Source organism: Melospiza georgiana, chromosome 6 (assembly GCF_028018845.1).
Source record: "Melospiza georgiana isolate bMelGeo1 chromosome 6, bMelGeo1.pri, whole genome shotgun sequence".
Lineage (NCBI taxonomy): Eukaryota > Metazoa > Chordata > Aves > Passeriformes > Passerellidae > Melospiza > Melospiza georgiana.
Window position 1 is genome coordinate 42,032,326 of NC_080435.1, and position 17,500 is coordinate 42,049,825.

Consider the following 17,500-nt stretch of genomic DNA (forward strand, 5'->3'; position numbering starts at 1 on the left):
TTTCACTTCTACTACAACTATTTTTACTTTTAAGAAAGAATAGTAGTTAATGTGCAAAAAAATGCCAACTAATCTTTACAAAATCTCTGGCTGCAAGTCAGGGTTACTAGCATTTCCCTCTAACAGGTAGAAAAGCTGAGGTACAGACCATATGAAGTACCAGCCCTGAATTAGCGCTGGAGCTCCAAATCAAAACAAGCATCCTTGCCTCTATGGATGGCTGTGCCTCATTTCAGCCAGGGGAGGCAACACAGTTCTAAAAGAAGCATTTAAACTCCTTGCTCCCTGTCCTTTCCTCTGTGCTGTTACTGGAAATACACCTGCCCCTCAAGCAAAATGCAGATTATGCCCCCAGTGGGGCTCTGCCATTGCATGACTGGCACACTCTCAATCCCGTGTCTCTAGAGGGACTGAGGACATGGGAGGTTCTGAACTGTTCTTGCAAAATGTGTCCATTCAGGGGCTGTGCAGTGATTCCTGTCACAGGCTTTGCTGCTTCTTTAGATATAAGGGGGCAATTTCAACCAACCATCAACTGCTCACAAGTAAAAGGCAAAGGAAATAAAAACAATAAAAACTTTACAGAGGTGATAAATCTGCAGTGCTTAAGGTCCCCATTCAGTGGAAATCCTTATCCTTATATGTTTAAGTATTACAGAAGTTAATGTAGGCTCTATGAAGTGATGCTGGTGATTTGTTTGGAAGGCAGAAGCAGGGATACACATTTAGCCTAATTTTCCTTAAAAAAAAAAAATCAACCTTTCAGCATTTTGGGCAATGTTGAGTTTAACAAAAAACTGTGTTCAAGTATCGTGCCTTCAGAAAGGATCTCATGTGAGCAACAGCCTACAGAGCACCACAGAAGAAGTGGAATCTCTCTCTGAAATCCTCTGCCCAGCTCTGTAAATGCTATAGCCTGTTCTCAGGGCACATCAAATTCCATGGCAACCGGCGTGTATTTCCCCCACTGATACTGAACCACAGCCTTTTGTTTGGAGTGCTAAATGCAAGTATTCTGAGATGCCCTTCAGAGGCTACCTCAGCAGCTGACCCGGTAATTTGTACACATTTCTTGTACTTGGTGCTTAAATTACAGAATGCTTTTATGTTAGAGCTTTCAACATGGATTAATACCACAGGGTGGTGAGAAAACACAGCCAGCGATAGAGACACAACCTGGCTCTTATAGACAAGGACACAACCATTACAGCGTGTACACAGTGGAGAACATGCTCAAAAATCTCCTGCATGTGGGGAACCTCCCATGAGAATTCACACCCCTCAGTACTACAAGAGAGAAAAACCAGATGATGAAGCAGAGCAAGACACTCAGTGGTGCATCTCCAGACCTTAGGTACGGTGTATTTTGCCTCTTGCCAGGCAGAAGAGGCCTGATGGGCCCCTCTCTTGAGGGGGACTGGCTATGTGAGGCACACCCTTAGATAAGCGGCGCGGTTCCACAAGAGCCCATCCTTCACTATTGCTTTGTGCTACAGGAGCATCAGAATACGCTCTCCACCCCCCACTGCTCCCTACCTGGAAAACTCATCCCAGCTCTTCCGTTCCTCACAGCTATGTCAACACGGACACCTGCCCCTGGCTCCCAGCAGGGTTTTTATGGCCTGCGGGGCCGCCCCGCCCCGCCCAGCCCAGCCCAGCCCGGCCCCGGCCCAGCCCGGCCCCGGCCCAGCCCGGCCCGGCCCCGCCCCGCCCGTCCCTCACGCCCCGCAGCCCGAGCGCAGACCCCGGCGTGGCCGCCGCTGCCCCTCACGGCGACCCCTCAGCAGCCGCTTCACGGCCACGGCCCCGCCCCAGCTCCCGGGCCCGCTCCCGCCCTCCGCCCCGCCTCCTTATCGCCCGGCCGCAGCCGTCTCCCTTATCGCCCCTATCTGCCTTATCGCCTGCGGGCAGCGACACCGCCGCTCGCCCGGCCGCGCTACGGCGGTGGGCGCAGGCTGAGAGCCGGCCCAGGGCGGAGCAGGGCGGAGGGGAGCGGCGCCCGGCCCCGCCCCGCCCCGCTCCGCCCTGCGCGGGGCTTTGTTCCCCCGCATGCAGCCCCCGCCCGGGAGGCGGCCGTGCCTGCCCGCCCCGCGGAGCGCCCGGGAGGCGGCGCGGCGGGGGCGCCCCGGCGGCAGGCCCGCCCCGCGCGGTGCCCGCCGTCACTGCCGCGGGCGCTCGGGCCGCCGGCGCCTCCCCCGCCGCGGCGGCGGCCTGATGCGGCACCCGGCACCGCCCTGCCCGGCTTTTTCTCCCCTTCTCGCGGCGAGCCCTCCGCTCTGATATCTCCGGGGGCGAGGCGGGGGCGGTGACGCCCCGTGCCCGGAGCGCCGGCCATGCGGGGCGCGGCCCCCGGCGGCCCGGCGGCGGGCGGCAGGCGCTGAGTGCGGGCGCGGCGATGCCGATGCCGGGGGACGAGGGGGCCGCGGCGGCCAGGCAGCCCCCGTCCGGCGAGGCGGCGGCACCGCGGGACGAGGAGCAGCAGGAGGAAGAAGGCGAGGAGGATCTTCGCGACGGCGGCGTCCCCTTCTTCGTCAACCGCGGCGGGCTGCCCGTGGATGAGCCCACCTGGGAGCGGATGTGGCGGCATGTGGGCAGGATCCACCCCGAGGGGGAGCGGGTGGCGCAGAGGATCCGGGGCGCCGCCGACCTGCCCAAGGTGAGACCCCCCCACCCCACCCCGGGGCTGCTGCGGCGCGGGGTCCCAGCGGAAGCGCCCGGAGCGGACCGTCCCCGCCGGGCGGACGGAGGGAAGGGGGAAACGGCGGCATCCCGCTGGGAGGAGGCGCCCGCCTGTGCCCCTAGGAGGCCGGGAGCCCCGGCTCGGGAGCGGGCCCCGGGACTGCTCTTGCTGGAAGCAAAGCCACACTTGGAGTGCGAGAGGGCATCTGCGGGGCTCTGCCCTGTCTGGTGCGCCAGCAGCACCCTCTTCTTCTGCGGCCTTGCTGGAAAACGGACTTCAGGTAGCTAATGTGTGAGCAGCCTGCAGGGCAAAGGCGGGGAATGGGCAGTGGCTAAAGAGAAAGACTGAATAAATGATGAAAAGATGAGGAGAGTTAAATTTAGAAGAGCCCAAATACCAGAGGTGGGGGATTGAGACAGATGGAGGTGAGACTTTGCACATGAAGAAATCTGCTTTGGGTACAGTTTCCCACACCAAAAGGCATTCTGGAACAGAACTGTGTCAGAAAAGACTTTTGATGCCAAGCGTTTTAAGAGGAGTTAGCAAATGCTTGCAGAGCTTATTGTTGGTATAGGGTCAGGTATGATTTCCAAGCATGCTCCTGGCCTTGTTGCAGAGAACTCTATGAAAAGAGGAACCACTGACCATTTCACTGAGCCTTGTGCCATACTGAAACATTTCAGTGTTAATTCTTGTGATTGTTGCTATCTGTATTGCATTTCAGCTGGAGAAAAATCTCTCCCTTTTATTGGCATACTGTGAACAAAAGACACTGCAAACATTTCGTGTGTCACTCCATTGGCGGGTTATAAGAGTATTCCCATCATTCTAATAGGGGAAATTCAGATACAGAAAGATGATGCTTTTTAATCTCAGGCCTTTTTAGCAAGGACTTTCCTCCTTGGGAAGGTAATTTGAAGTATGGAAGAACATGCTCTTATATACTACACAGACAATCCATACTGCTTTCCATGAAGAATTCTGGAGAAGCATGTGATGCAACATCCTTTGTGCAGTAAAGAGTCAGAGGCATCAGTGGCAGCAGCTGGAACAAATCCTGAGTCCTGATTACAGTCCCTATTCTAACTCCATTAGACTTTTCCTTCCTTTTCAGATTTCCTTCCTTTCCTGTGACTTTGTCCTGAGCCTAGGTGAAGGCTGAAAACATGTTTCAGATCAGTCAGAACACACACTACCTAATTTCCTAACCATAAGGATTGATTTGGTCAAAAATGGTGAAGGAAATGGAAGAAAGAAGGTGACAAACAAGACTCCAGTGAATGATGGGTGGGGAAATACAGTGTTCAGTCCCTTGTTTTGGTCTTATGTGAAGAAGTTCCCCTGTTCTCACTTTAGAGTCTTCATCCATGAGGGTTACAGTTAGGGGACACCAATGGTCTGAGGTCTTGCGGTAAAAGGCAAATTTGGGCTGTTTTGTTTTGAGGATTGTTGGGTTTTGGGTTGTTGAGGGGTTTTTTGCATCTGCTAGCACCCCTGGGAAATGGATCTGTAAACTGTATTCAGCACTCTGCCACCTGAGATGCCATTCCCAAGCTCACTCGGCACATACAGCTGGGAGGATACTGGAATTCAGGAAACCACTAGGATGGATGAGCTGTGTTTCCTTAGCTCCTTCTCCCCTGCAGGGATGTGTTTTTTTCTTTGAGGGGTGCTTATGGCTACTTGTCTCCGTGCCATCAAGTTTCTTTGAAAGGCTGGTACAACAGATGAGAATCAGGGCAGTAAGTGTACTCTGAAAGGCTAGCTCCTTTGAAAAGCCAGGTTCTCTCCATGTGCTGGAGGGTGAATAGTCCTTTTTAAGTGTTGGGAATGGCACAGTGACTTACCTACTCCAAAATTTTGGCCATGGATCATAGCCAGCATTGGTTGTTGGGGGAAACAGCTCTCAAAAAAGCTGTCAATAAACTAAAATACTACCAAATGATAACTGGAGGAGGCTGTGATTAGACACATGTTTACAGATCAGCTTCAGGGGCTGTGTCTCTCACTGGAGTCTGAGAGCTCCTCTAGTCTCTATCTCCTTCCAATAGACTTGGGGTCAATGCCACTCTCCTGTAGGTTGTGTTCTTTCCAGCAACAGGGTGGGGTATTGCCTTGCTTCAAGCTGCTGGAACCATCTAATGGGTCCAAGCTGGAAGTACAAAGTGATGTGTGCTTGGCTCATAAAGAAATCATGGATTTTAAATGAGATGGTTATGAGGGCAAAGACAGGAAGAGTTGCGAGAGTTGCATCTAATGGATTCAGAACAAGAGAGCCAGAAAAAATAATCTGTTTTTTTCAGTCAGGCTCTCAACCAAGGCTGATACTGCTCCTGTGTTATTTGCAGAAGGAAGAGTAGGGAGGAGCTTGGATACACACGAGTACCATAAAAGAAACTGTTGCTAAACTAGGCTGGCCAGAAGAGCACCTCTGTGATACCGATAAGGGGGGAGCTTTGCCTGAGCTTCGCTCCCATGTGCCTTTCCTCATATACAGCATGGCACACTTGCATATGAAAATCTTGGTTGTTCTTAGGATCCCCTTTCTAAAAGCAGAATGCCAGTCCCATGCATATAGACAGCCTGCCAGGGTGCATGAATCTAGGAGTGGGCTGATGCAGCTACTCCACACAAGTGATGAGGGATCAAGGATGTGTTCATTTGGTCTGCTAAGCCTGGCAGAGGTTATATACTTTGGGAAATCTGGGCTCTCTTCAGCTTTCATAATAGCTAAAGGGAAGTCAAAATAGATCAGATTGCCTATTTTTTCTGTTATAAATAAATTCTCTCTGCTTTCTGAAGGACTGTGAAAGCTAACTAATATTTATAGCTCTTTGGAGATATGCCCTGGATGATGCTGGGGAAGAAAAAAGTATAAGGATCTCTTTTCCTGTCAGTGTGGAATTGAGGGATGGAGAACTTATTCCTCTACTTCTGCTTCTATTGTCCTTTTAAAATGCTATAGACCTGATGCAAAAAGAAACTGTAGCCCAGTCTGGGCTGCAGGCCCAGATCTGAGAGAGAGCACAGTGTACTTTCATCAGTTTAATTACTTGAGGTGCAGGAGGCTCTTCCACATTAACTAGTCCCCTGCTGAACTGATTGCCATTATGCTGTCTCAGTGTTGAGCAGTCCTTTGAGGAAAAAGAGATCAGGGGGTCTGTACTAGTAAAGGGAGGAGGAACTACCCAGAATCATAAGTCTCTGCTGTCAACATGCACTTAATGTCTGTCTCCACTGAGAAGCATTAAAGTCTCCATGCTGAAGAAAAGCAAAATTAAATAGTCAGCCTGCCCTGATTGTTACCTCTTTCATTGTTTCTGCCTGGAAATTATTTCCTATGACTCAGTGTGTCAGCTCACAGCATCCAAACTGACTCAGCTCATGCACTACCAGAGATGGCTCCATTCCTGTGCCACTCTCTGGAGCCTTCCCTGCTCCTGCTGCAGCTGAACAAACCCAGTTTCACATCTGCTCCCACCGTGCCTGTGCTGCCCCCTGTGAGTGAGGCAGCTGATGCCTCTGTGATGTGAGAGGCAGCACCTCAAGGTTTAGAGGTCCCTGGTCCTTGTACCATGGGGGAGCACAAGCAGAGTGCAACCATGTGGCCAGCCAGGAAAGGGAACTGATCTGGCTGAAAACTACCCATGCTTGCTGGCTCAGCTTTCAGCTGCTCCAGGTGCCTGACCTGGTTCACCGGTCACTTGTACCAACACACAGGAAAGAGGAAAGAGGTGTATGGAAATGAGTGGCCACAGAAATACATGTGAAGGGTGCACTAAGCAGTACCACTGGCTATGAAACCATGTCCAGCAGAGGCAGTTGTGCATAGCAGAGTGGAAGGCTCAAAGGAAGAACTAGCTCTGACTCACTCTTTCATAGCTGTGGATAGGCCAGCTCTGGGGGAAGTCTGAGGAGGAACTGAAATGTTAAAACTGAGAAAAGATGCAGTCTGATATTAGCAAGGTGCATACAAGGCATGAGCTATCTTTCAGAGAGAAAATATTGGGCTGCTTCTCCAAGCCTATCAGTCATCCCAAACTTGTGTCTTCTTTTTATTTGTCCTGTGGAACAGGTCCCTTCTCTTTCCTTAGAAAGGCTGTGTTCTGGGAATGAGATTTTCTCAGCTGCTGACAAGACTATGGTTATCCCGTGCAGAGCAAATGGTGAAAATGGTGAGGAAAATCTGACTGGACCCATAAGGCTGAGGCCTCAGAATGGGACAGCAGTCTGAAAGGTGAACATCCAGAAGTCATTCTCTGACCATGTAATTCAAAACACCAGACACTGCAGGGCAGGGAGTCATGCTGTCAAGCCTGTGTCCTAGTCAGTGCCAACTCATCTGAATTGCCAGGAAGCAGTGAAGGACCTTTCTACCCTTGCTTGCAGCACTGTTCCACCCTCTGATGATATTGGAAAACTCATTGTCCGTTTTTGCCTCTTGCTTTTATTTTTGTTTTGTGCCTTTCAGTTTCAATACTCAAATGAGGCCGCGCTCCCTCAGATGATTGCTTTCCTGTCTTGTATGCTGCCTTGTCAGTTAATTCTATCTATTTTGTCCAATGTAACATTGCATAAATGCAAGACCTTTTCACATAGTTTCTCTTGCAGCTCTGTGGTGATGCCTCATTCTGAATCCCTTCCCAATTTCCATTGTGGAAATAGAGAAATGTTTCTTGTGTGGTCACTTTGGGCAGCAAAAAGGGTCTGGTTTCAGAGGAACATGCTCCCTATAGCTATGTGCCACTGAGTTCAGCAAGAAGCTGGAGAGGTTTGGAAGAAGTGATCTATGTTCTGCTCCTCATTTCAGATTCCCATACCAAGTGTGCCTGTGTTCCAGCCGTCCACCCCCATCCCTGAGCGCCTGGAAGCTGTGCAGCGCTACATCAGGGAGCTTCAGTATCCTTTGCTGTCACCTTGCTCACTGGTGTGATAACCCAGAAGAAAGAGCAAGAGGACTTTCTTTCCCGGTGACAAACAGAAAAGCTCCTGTTGTAGCTGGAGGAGAACTGAAACTTGTTCCCTGAAAACAGGAAGCTGGACTTGGGATAATGTTTTCTTTTGCTGCTCCATTCTTTTCTTTTTTTGCCCAAGTTACCTTCTGGTTCTGTTCACTGCATGTAACAAATGAGCATGTTGTCAAAGGCCTTTCCCCACTACCCACTCTTCTAGGTCAGTGGCTTTACAGTGGTATTTCATTAAAAACACACATATCTGAGATCCTGACAGCCAAGTGTCAGATGTACTGCAAAATGCATCACCTCATTGTTAAGGTGTGGGTGAGTTGTGGTGATGGGCAAACCTTCTCAGGTCATCCTACTCAATCACTCTTCTCTGTCTAAACAACACTCAGCCACCCTGATTTTATGCATCTGTGATATGTTGCCCCTTTATATGCAGAGCTGCCTGTGTGGCTGTGTTCTGGGAATGAGATTTCTCCATTCCTGTTGTGCTGGAGAGCAGGTATATGCCATGCAAACACAGTCTAATCTCACTGATGAGATACAGATCTATCTCTGGCTTCAGCCCTAATCCAAGGTGGTTGTGCTCTGGATTGGATCCCAGTCAGGCTTAGAATAAGGTACCATGAATGTTTCATTGCTCCATGTATTATGTGCAGATTGGAGCAGGAAGAGATTTATCAAACTGTTCTGCCCTGGTAACTGGAAAGCTGAGCAGAGCATGTGCTGTCAGCATAAACCTTTGGGAATTGGAGTGGAAACCCGTGTGTGGGTATGAGGAAGAGAAAAATTGACAAGGAAATACAGTGGAAATAAAGAGGATGTGTAAGTGGGGGAAATGTAGAAAAGTGAGGTAGGGATTTTCTTGTGTGCTGCTACATTTGTGGGATCATGACTCTTCTGTGAGAATAGTAAATAACATGAACGTCTTTCAGACAAGTTTTCTTCAAACTCTACTTTCCGAGCTGCCAAGTCCTTAACTTCTTGCTTCCAGGTACAATCACACTGGGACACAATTCTTTGAGATTAAGAAGAGCAGACCTCTGACTGGGTAAGTGCTGGCAGCCTCTAGAGCATTTAATCCTTTCTTTGTTGTTGGAGCCCTGCTATACACACTGCTTTTTCTCCATCCCCTGCCCAAGGTCTAGTGGCACTTAGGGCTTTCATTACTGCAGCTGCATCCTGCTTAGGGTAACTTTATTGTCTGTTGCCTGGGGCATAGCTGTGTCTGGTCTTCCTCAAGAGTAGAGTTTTTTGTCATGAATCAGTAAATCGAGTAGGCCAAAAATAATGTATTGCAAAAATGTGCATATTCTGCCTGCTTCTAATTGGAATGTAACTATATGAACTTCTGGGGGATTCTGAAATTAGGTCCTGCTCTACAAAAACTTTGTTAAAGCCAAGTATCTTTACAGGTCTGATTTCATAGCTCCTGTGAGTGCTTTTGCAGAATCTAGGCTCACTAAGCTTTTGGTGACTCATACTTGGAATGAGAAAGGGTATTCTCCTCATTGAAGATTTTGGGAACTGCTGTGCCCCAGAAGTTCCTGGCAATAAGCACCTGATGTTCATTGACTCTCTTGAAGAGCATATGGAGAATCTCCCAAGACTGACTTACTATTGGTCTAGTCCATAGATTTATGTGGGTTTAAATGCCTTGTTTTGTAATCAGTACCATGTCTCCTCCATGGTACTCACTGAATAGAGACTAGGGTTAATGCCAGAGAAGAAGGCCTTATTGTCCTTGAGCCTTGTGTGGCAAACACTTTGAGGGTTTTACTTGTGGAGACATTGGTGCTGTGGTCTCCCTGAGAACCCAGGTTGGCCAGTAAGTAGTTTTGCTGCAACTCACTGAAGTGAATTCCTTGGAAGTAACAACAGCATGTGGCAGAGACCTGGTTTGGATTCAGTATCTTCTTAAAGAAGATACTTTGTTCTGTTCCCTAGTCTCTGTGGACCACCCTCTCTCCTGGAAACCTACCTATAGTACAAAAGGGCTGAACTGGCCACAGTGCATAGCACAAGCCCTAACTGTCCTCATCTTTCCCTTGTCCTACTCTGCAGGCTGATGGACCTGGCCAAAGAAATGACCAAAGAGGCCCTGCCAATAAAATGCCTGGAAGCTGTGATCCTGGGAATGTATCCTTTCCTCTTGGAGTTGTGCATGTCTGCCCATCCTTGTGTTTTTGCCTCTGCTCTCTTGCTTGTGATGCTTTGAGGATGGTGATAATATTGTCACCAAGCCTCACGTTCCTTTTTTTTTTTCCTCCCCAGTTCTCCCACAAAAGACCACCAATGAAATCCAAAACCAAGCAATTCTCTAAAGTATCAGAACAACTTTGGAGTTGCTCCTCCTTCACCAAGAAGGGTGGTGCTGCTCTGGTCAGCCATATAAGATTATAAAAGACAAAAGAGGATCTAAAGAGGAGCAAAAACACTAGCTAGAGATAGGTCAGGAAATCCTTTGTGGATAGCATCGTTCCCTTACTGCCTGTGTGTGTTCTGCATTAAAATAACTTATGGATCCTCCCCAACTTCTAATTATGGTGTATGTCACTTACTAGCTTAGGCAATACCTTTATTAGATCTAGATGTGTATTATCTTTAAGTACACATCTTTCCTAGCTATCTTCCAGATTTAGTTTGTGGTACTTGGGCTGTAGGTTCTTCATGCACCTGGAGGGGCAGAGATGGTGAGAGAATGGTTCAAAAGTAGAGGTTGGTGAGTTTTTATCCTGAAGGTGTATGAAACAGTAGCTAGTGAAACAGATTAAAACACACCGAGGAATAATGCTGCAGTGTTAACAGTTTGGGAGCTAGGGAATACAGTACACTTAAGGTGCTAGCATTGCAACTTCTGCATCAAAATTAACTTCTCTTTGTTGACTGTCTCCTTGAAGAGGCCAAGTCTGTTTTCTCCATAACCTAGATGAAAGTAGGGCAGCTTGCAATGAGCTGGGCTCTTGACCTGGAGAACAAATCCTGTCTATGTGATGCCTGAATCAATGGGGAATCTGCTAAGCAGGCTGGGAGGGTCCGGAGCAGGTAGGACGTGTCTTGTCAGGAAACTGTTACCACCAGTTATTTCCTGAATAATGGCTGCTGTCAGTTACCTCACCAACAACATGACCACACTGGACCGTTTCCCCATCAGCTTCAAAACCCACTTCTCAGGGAACTACTTCCGACACATCGTGCTGGGGGTGAACTTTGGCGGCCGCTATGGGGCACTGGGCATCAGCCGCCGCGAGGAGCTGATGTACAAAGCACCTGTCTTCCGCACACTGAGCGAACTCATCTTCGACTTCGAGGAGGCCTATCGCCGCTGCTGGCACACGCTGAAAAAGGTGAAGCTGGGCCACTGCGTGTCCCATGACCCACACAGTGTGGAGCAGATTGAGTGGAAGCGCTCCATCCTGGATCTGGACAAGCTAACACGGGAAGACTTTCGCAAAGAGCTCGAGAGACATGCCCGTGATATGAGGCTGAAGGTAAGCAGCAAGGATGGAGTAACTCACTGCTACATCCACTGCCTTGCCTGGCTGCTTGGTGTACTGGGGGAATGCAGTGACAGAAAACTTTCTACTTCTAGATGTGTGGAGTAGAAAGTGAATTGGAGGCTGGGGCCTCTTTCTTACTGAACACCACCCACTTTATACAGGCTGGTCCCCTAACGGATGCTTGTGCAGTGCTGCACTTGTGATTAGGTTGGACTGTATACAGTCCTTGGAGCCATAGCTGTCACTGTAACTTGTTTTTTCTGGCTTTTGCATTTTTGATGCACTTGCCTTGCCTTTTTGTCTTTTTTTTTTTTTTTGCACATATAATAAATCATGGTTAGGTTTTGTTATTACTCACATTAAGAGCTCACACAACTCTTAATTTTATTTTTCTGGCAGATTGGGAAAGGAACTGGACCGCCATCTCCCACCAAGGACAGAAAGAAAGATGTCTCCTCCCCACAAAGAGGTCAGGCCAGCCCCCATCGGCGAAACAGCCGTGGGGACCGACGGTGAGTGAGGCTGCTGGGCAGGAGACCTATCTAGACCATCTGTTTTACTCAGACTCCACCTTGCCATTTGGTTTTGGATCCTTCTGATGTCCTACTGGGTTTCTTTAGAACAGTGGATATTTCTCTGACCTGCAGTAGCATTCTTCCCTAGTCAGTACCATTGTGAGTTTATCATTGCTTAGGGATTTGAGGGGACAGCTGGGGTTTTTTGCTTGCTTGTTTTGGCAGGGAGGAGGAGGAGGCAGCTCAAACAGACAGTGATGCTGGTAGCTGACTTTTAACCTTATGCATGGGTCTGAGCTCTGGTGTCTCACAGACCTGTGCCTCAAGAGATTCCAAAAATTATTCTGCTGTCAACAAGATTGTTTTCCTGATAATAACCTGGGGTTCCAGAGTGGACCTCCTACTTCCTAACTTGCATTCTGTTCTGTTGAGATCATTGGGAGAATTACTGGAGGCTGCAGAATAATCCTGTCCTCAGTAGTGCAGGATCAGTATGAAGCTCTGTACCTTTTCCTGTGCTGCCATCTCTATGTGCAGCATCACCTGACAGAAAACAGTTTCTGAAGAGCTGTTACCTTCTTTGCTCACAGGCCATCTGGTGAGAAGAAGCCTGCCGATCCCAAAGCCATGCCAGACCTCAATGGGTACCAGATCCGGGTATGAAGAGAGCTGTGCCTTGTGTGCCTGCCTCCATGGACTTCTTGCTGGCCACACTTGGGACCTGGATCCACCTGCAGTGATTCTGACAAATGGAACAGGGGAGTGGGAGCAAAAGAGACTGCTGATTTTCCCAGGTGCTTACTAGTGGGCCAGTCCCAGAGCTGGATCCCATGGGTCCCAGAGGATTCGCCTGCCTGTTTCTGGGAGAGGTGACCATCTTAATTCACTTAAGTATTTTTAAAAAAAAAAGGAAAAAAGAAAAAAAAATGTACATTAGTGGGAGTTCACTTCAGGAAGAATATTAAGTGAGTGGGGTCAGTGGACTTGCTATCTTTACCTTGACAGCAAGTAGATGGAGCATCTTGTCAACAGTACTTCTTCCCTGTGTGCAGTTTTCAACCCCTGCAAGGCCTGCAGGGCTGAGGGAGAAGTGATGCTGGAATGGGATGGCCCCTGAATCTTGTACAAAAACTCCTGGTTTTGTCATTATGAACACTTTGTTTATCATTGTTCTTGTGAGAGTAGGTCTGAATTTGCTCAGCCTGATTTATTGACCATACAAAGTCTTCTTATCCAGAAAAAACACATCTTGTATGTTTAGTCCTGCCTATTTCAAAGCATTTCATTGTCTCTGAGGGGGTAGACAGTGGAATGCTAGTGAACTGTTGCTGTAGGCCCTTTGGTGGTTGAGTGGATCAGGATATGCCTATACCACTGCTACATGAAAACAGGCATAGAGAGCTCAATTGTTCTAGCAATGGAGATGGGGCAAGTGGGGGCTGGTGGAGAACCTGAACTTCACATCATCTGTTCATCAGCCTTCTCTCTACTAACTTCTGGTGGCTGCTACTCAGAAAGCTTGTGGCAGGCGCTTCAGTCACTGAGGTACGAGTTTTAAGAGTAAAAAGTTAAAGAAGGATGTAATAATGTGAACAGGTTTTACAACCATTTTTTCCTTTCCACAAGACTCTTGCTCCTTCCTTCCTGTTGTGTTAGTGCCAGAGTTGCATACACCTGTTTGTGAGAAGGTCTACTCAAGGAAATTGCAGCTGCTTTCCTGACAGCTCACCTTGGAGCCTCCTGAAAGCAGTTTCCCACCCCAGTGCCAGAGCTGTGCTTGTGTTCCGGCTCTTTGGATAGCTGCAGTATGTAATAGCACCACTTATACCAACCTTTCCCAAAGGGCTGGGCTGGGCCTTTCTGCCACTTGTGGCCTTTACTTCCTATGCTTCTTTTGGGGGAGTGTTGTACTACTGATTCAGCAGTGTAATGCTTGTCAGAAATCTGGAGTATTGTCAGGATCTCTCGGTCTGAGGCCTAGGCCATGGGAATAGTGGGATTTCCAGAAGTCAGAACAGCATGGTCTTAAAGTGATTTGGATGCATGGATCTGGGGGATGCATAAACTGAGCTTGGGAGTGGGAGTATCCTGGAGAGAAACAGTCTTGTTTTATCACAGCACTGACAAGGAGCTACACTTTCTGAAATACCACATATTTAATTTTGTTAGAACTGAGCTTATTCTTTCCTTTTTGATTTGTTAGAAACATGATGGAGCTTAGCTCTACTAGTTTTTTTGTTACAGTATTCCTGTGCCACATCCTCATAATAAGTAGAGCTATTTTGGTGGCAGAGAATGGGTTCTTAACCCCAAACAAATCAGCTCTTCTGCCTAGTTAAAGCAGTTAATCCTCGAAGCACCACCCACAAGCGATTTAACTCAGACCTTACAGGTTCCTAATTGTCCATCCTTAACTGTGATGTAACTTGCAAGACGTATCCATACCACTGCAGTCAGTCCTACTACCCCTTTGTAGTCTGTATTTTTCTGCTGTGCTGTACAACCAAGAGGAAAATCTGTAAGAAGGTGGCAGAACTTGCTGCTGAGCCAAGAGAAGGTTAATCCAGAAGAGGATGCCAGTTTCCACACTACAGTGCAACACCTGTCCACTCCCTTATAGTCCAGCTACATGCAACAACTGAAGTTAACTGCAGCAGGAGCCAAGCACCCATTTGAACGTGTCCTCTGGTCATTTTTGTGTGGCTGTAAATTAACATGTTTGGTGTCTGGATGCTAACCGTGATGCAGCCTTTACAGCTAACATCATTGTTAGCATCCAGACACTAAATATGTCAAAAGCTACCTGTAAATAATGTGGGCCACTTGGAAGCCACAAACTGCCTTTGCATAATGTTTACTATGCAGCCGACTGAAAGTTCAGATGCCACTGTGAATCATATGATAAATACAAGCAGCAGTCAGCAAGGGGAAACTGACTGTCAGGTTTTATTATAAAGTGGATGAAATCCAGAATTTAAAGACAATTATAAAAGATGCCTAGAATGCATCTTAACTATGACTTTGTTTCTTCAATTGGTTAGTTAATTCAGAGTAACTGGAGAGCTGTTGAGAGTAATTAGTTGTTTAATACAGAGAACATTGAGCTTTTTTAGACAGAAAGGGGAAATGTGGGGGTGAGAGGAAGACTGCAACAGATGAGACAAGTGAGGGGTCAGCTGCAAGTTAATGATGCTTTCTTGAGAGCAGGGCAACAGGGGTGTTCAGCAGCATTAGATCACCAAGGCAGAATGGCTTAAAACAAAATGCTTTGTTTGACTTTGTAATTAAGAGCTTTCCTGCAGGATGTAACTGAGGCCAATAGCTTAGAAAAAGCTATTAGCTTAGAAAAAGCAAAGGAAATGGATGTTTAAGATATGAATGACAGGTAGAGTTCAAGGTCTCTTAATCCTCAGCTGCAGCTAGACAAGAACATCCTCTTTCAAGATCTACTTGCACAATTATATATGTTATGAAGTATTTCATTCTTTGCTTGTATCTAATGTTGATTAACTTCTCAAGATGGATACAGGAGCAGACAGGGTTACCATTTCAGGCCTTCTACTGTGTTTCTCTGTGTAGAATTCCTGCTCCTTACTGTTTCTGTATCTCCAGTTCAGGAGATGGTACAAGAAACTGGAAAAGGACCATAGAGTTCTCCTGTTCTTGCTCTTGCTCCCCCCATCTTTGTAACAGGATGAATCACTTCAATAGAAAGCTTTGCTTCCTTCCTAACAAACAAAACCACATCCTTCCATGACAGAGAGAATTAATGCAATCTAGCTTTATGCTGTAAGAAAGCTGAGGGTACAGTGCAAGACAAAGTTTGGCACTTCGACTTCTTTCCTCCCCCACCTACTTGGTCTGGTTTCTGGTCTGTCTGCCTTTAACCATAAGGAAGAAAGGCTGATGATGAGTCTTTTTCACTTCTGCAGGCTTTAGAGCTACACAGAAGGAATGATAATGTAAGTCATACTCCTTTAGTGCCTGCAGAACAAGGAAGATGGATCTCAAGGAGTCCTATTAATTTTTTTATGTTAAATATTAATAGGGTCGCTCATGTAGCTCTGTGATGTAAATTTCACTGTTCAGTAGGTTTCACATGGTTTCACATGGTTCTGCAGTACAAGTCCTGTGAACTCTGTGGAAAGGAACTGTGCTTGTACACTAGGAATGGATAGACACTGCCTGCATTGTATGCGAAGCTGAGGTGAGCTTTGAAAGACTTCAACAAATGCTGACCTATTACTGGCAAAACTATTCTAAATGTAATGCAAACCTTGAAATAAGAGCCCCTCTTTATGCTTTTATGTAGACAAGTCCCTTGATACCTGGCCAACTGCAATTTTTTTAATGGACAGATTCGTTAATTGAGCAAAACCTTCTGCTACAGCATCACTCTGATACAAACTTTGTATATTAAAGAGCAGGGTTGGGTGTCCATCAGTCTGTGACATACTTTTTTTTTTTTTTACTGGTAGAAGCTAAAGGAGTCTTTAGGAAATTGGTGTGTGTTAGCAAGTGTTTTAGGTGGGAGTGGAGTGCTTTTTTTCAGTTACTATTTTACCTGTGGGCCAGGGTATGGGTCAGTACCATTTCCTTGGATCTATCAGAATAAATGAATCCAGAACTGTAGTTGAAACATAGTTTCTGTTCACATAATAGTTGTGTTGCTGTTTTCAAATCTGCTTAACAGGATGAATTTTCTTTTAAGTATTTCAGGTGAAAGCCTTAATCAGGTGCCTGCCCCCTAAGGCAGATTAATGTGTGGTGTGGTGTGGTATAGACTGGAATATGACTGTCCTTAAAATTTCAGAGTTTAAGAAGGCATAATGAACAGAAGAAAGCTCCTGTTAGCCAAAGGGCAAGAGTCTGGATTAGACTGGCTTGACCTTGCTCCAGTGGCTCTGGCTAGTCACTTCAGGTGGTTGCTTTAGCTACCTGCTTCTTCTGAGTGATGTATTTCAAGTGGTCCTGATGATCAAACTGTAGGTATAGGCAGGGGGTGTCCCAGGTGTATTGTGTGTGCAAGTCTGGCTGAAATAACACCACACATCCCAGTGGCCTTGCACTGTTGTCCTGACAACATTTAGACCTGCATTATGGATTTATAACTTTACTTAACAAAGCAAGTGCTATTCTGGCTTGATGTTTGCTCTCCCAGAGAAAGGTGGAGATGGCCTCTCTACAGCCAAGCTGAACTCCTTAAGGAATTTAATATTTTTGTGTGTGTTCTGAGCAGGTGTTTACTTGTATCACAGCCACTCTCCTTCAGTGGTGCCCTGGCCCCTTCTCCTCCAGAGCAATGCAGTTTAGGCTCAGAAGGCTCCTGAATCCCCCATAATCTCTGCAGAGCAGAGTTTCCCTCCAGGTCAGGGTTGAGATGGTGCTAGTGGGACCAGAGCGGTCCCCTTCCATGCACACCAGTATTCCACTCCAGCATCGACAGGGTGCTGCAAAACCATTTACATCTTTATCACTGGTACAGCTCAGAACTAAGAAATTGAAAGTTTCTTTCTTTAAGAACAGTATCATGTGTGTCTTTTTGTAATTAATCAGTGTGGTTCTGTGTTCTTATGTAGCCAACACAGAATTTTTATTTAGATTTAGGTTTTTACTGCACTTCCCATGGCCTTCATGTTGATACTTCTTCCAGCTTCCTTTGACACTTAGACAATAAAATTCCCTCTGTACTGCTCTCAGCTTGTGCAGAGAAAACAAGTTGTCTGTACTGTCCTTCTTTTTGCTTTAAACCTTCCATTACATGTCAGCAGGAAGTCAAAGCCTTGAGTGATGGTATCAGGCAAATTATGTAAAGATGTCCTTTACTTGGTACACTAGGGGACA

General features: G+C 47.1%; 1 protein-coding gene across 1 annotated transcript; it reads left to right on the forward strand.

The window, feature by feature from the left end:
• The first annotated feature begins 2,395 nt into the window (after positions 1-2,395).
• VASH1 (vasohibin 1) lies at positions 2,396-17,374 on the forward strand. Its single transcript, XM_058027284.1, has 7 exons — positions 2,396-2,656; positions 7,491-7,579; positions 8,636-8,692; positions 9,706-9,780; positions 10,751-11,132; positions 11,541-11,653; positions 12,247-17,374. The coding sequence occupies exons 1-7, from the start codon at positions 2,396-2,398 to the stop codon at positions 12,317-12,319; spliced, it is 1,050 nt and encodes a 349-aa protein (XP_057883267.1). The 3' UTR covers positions 12,320-17,374.
• The last annotated feature ends 126 nt before the right edge of the window (positions 17,375-17,500 follow it).

Excerpts from the sequence above, each read along its gene's own strand:
- VASH1 (XM_058027284.1), top strand. The coding sequence starts at position 2,396 with ATGCCGATGCCGGGGGACGAGGGGGCCGCGGCGGCCAGGCAGCCCCCG. Across the intron at positions 9,781-10,750 it reads GAAGCTGTGATCCTGGGAAT|TTACCTCACCAACAACATGA; the intron begins GTATCCTTTCCT and ends GGCTGCTGTCAG. Across the intron at positions 11,654-12,246 it reads AACAGCCGTGGGGACCGACG|GCCATCTGGTGAGAAGAAGC; the intron begins GTGAGTGAGGCT and ends CTTTGCTCACAG.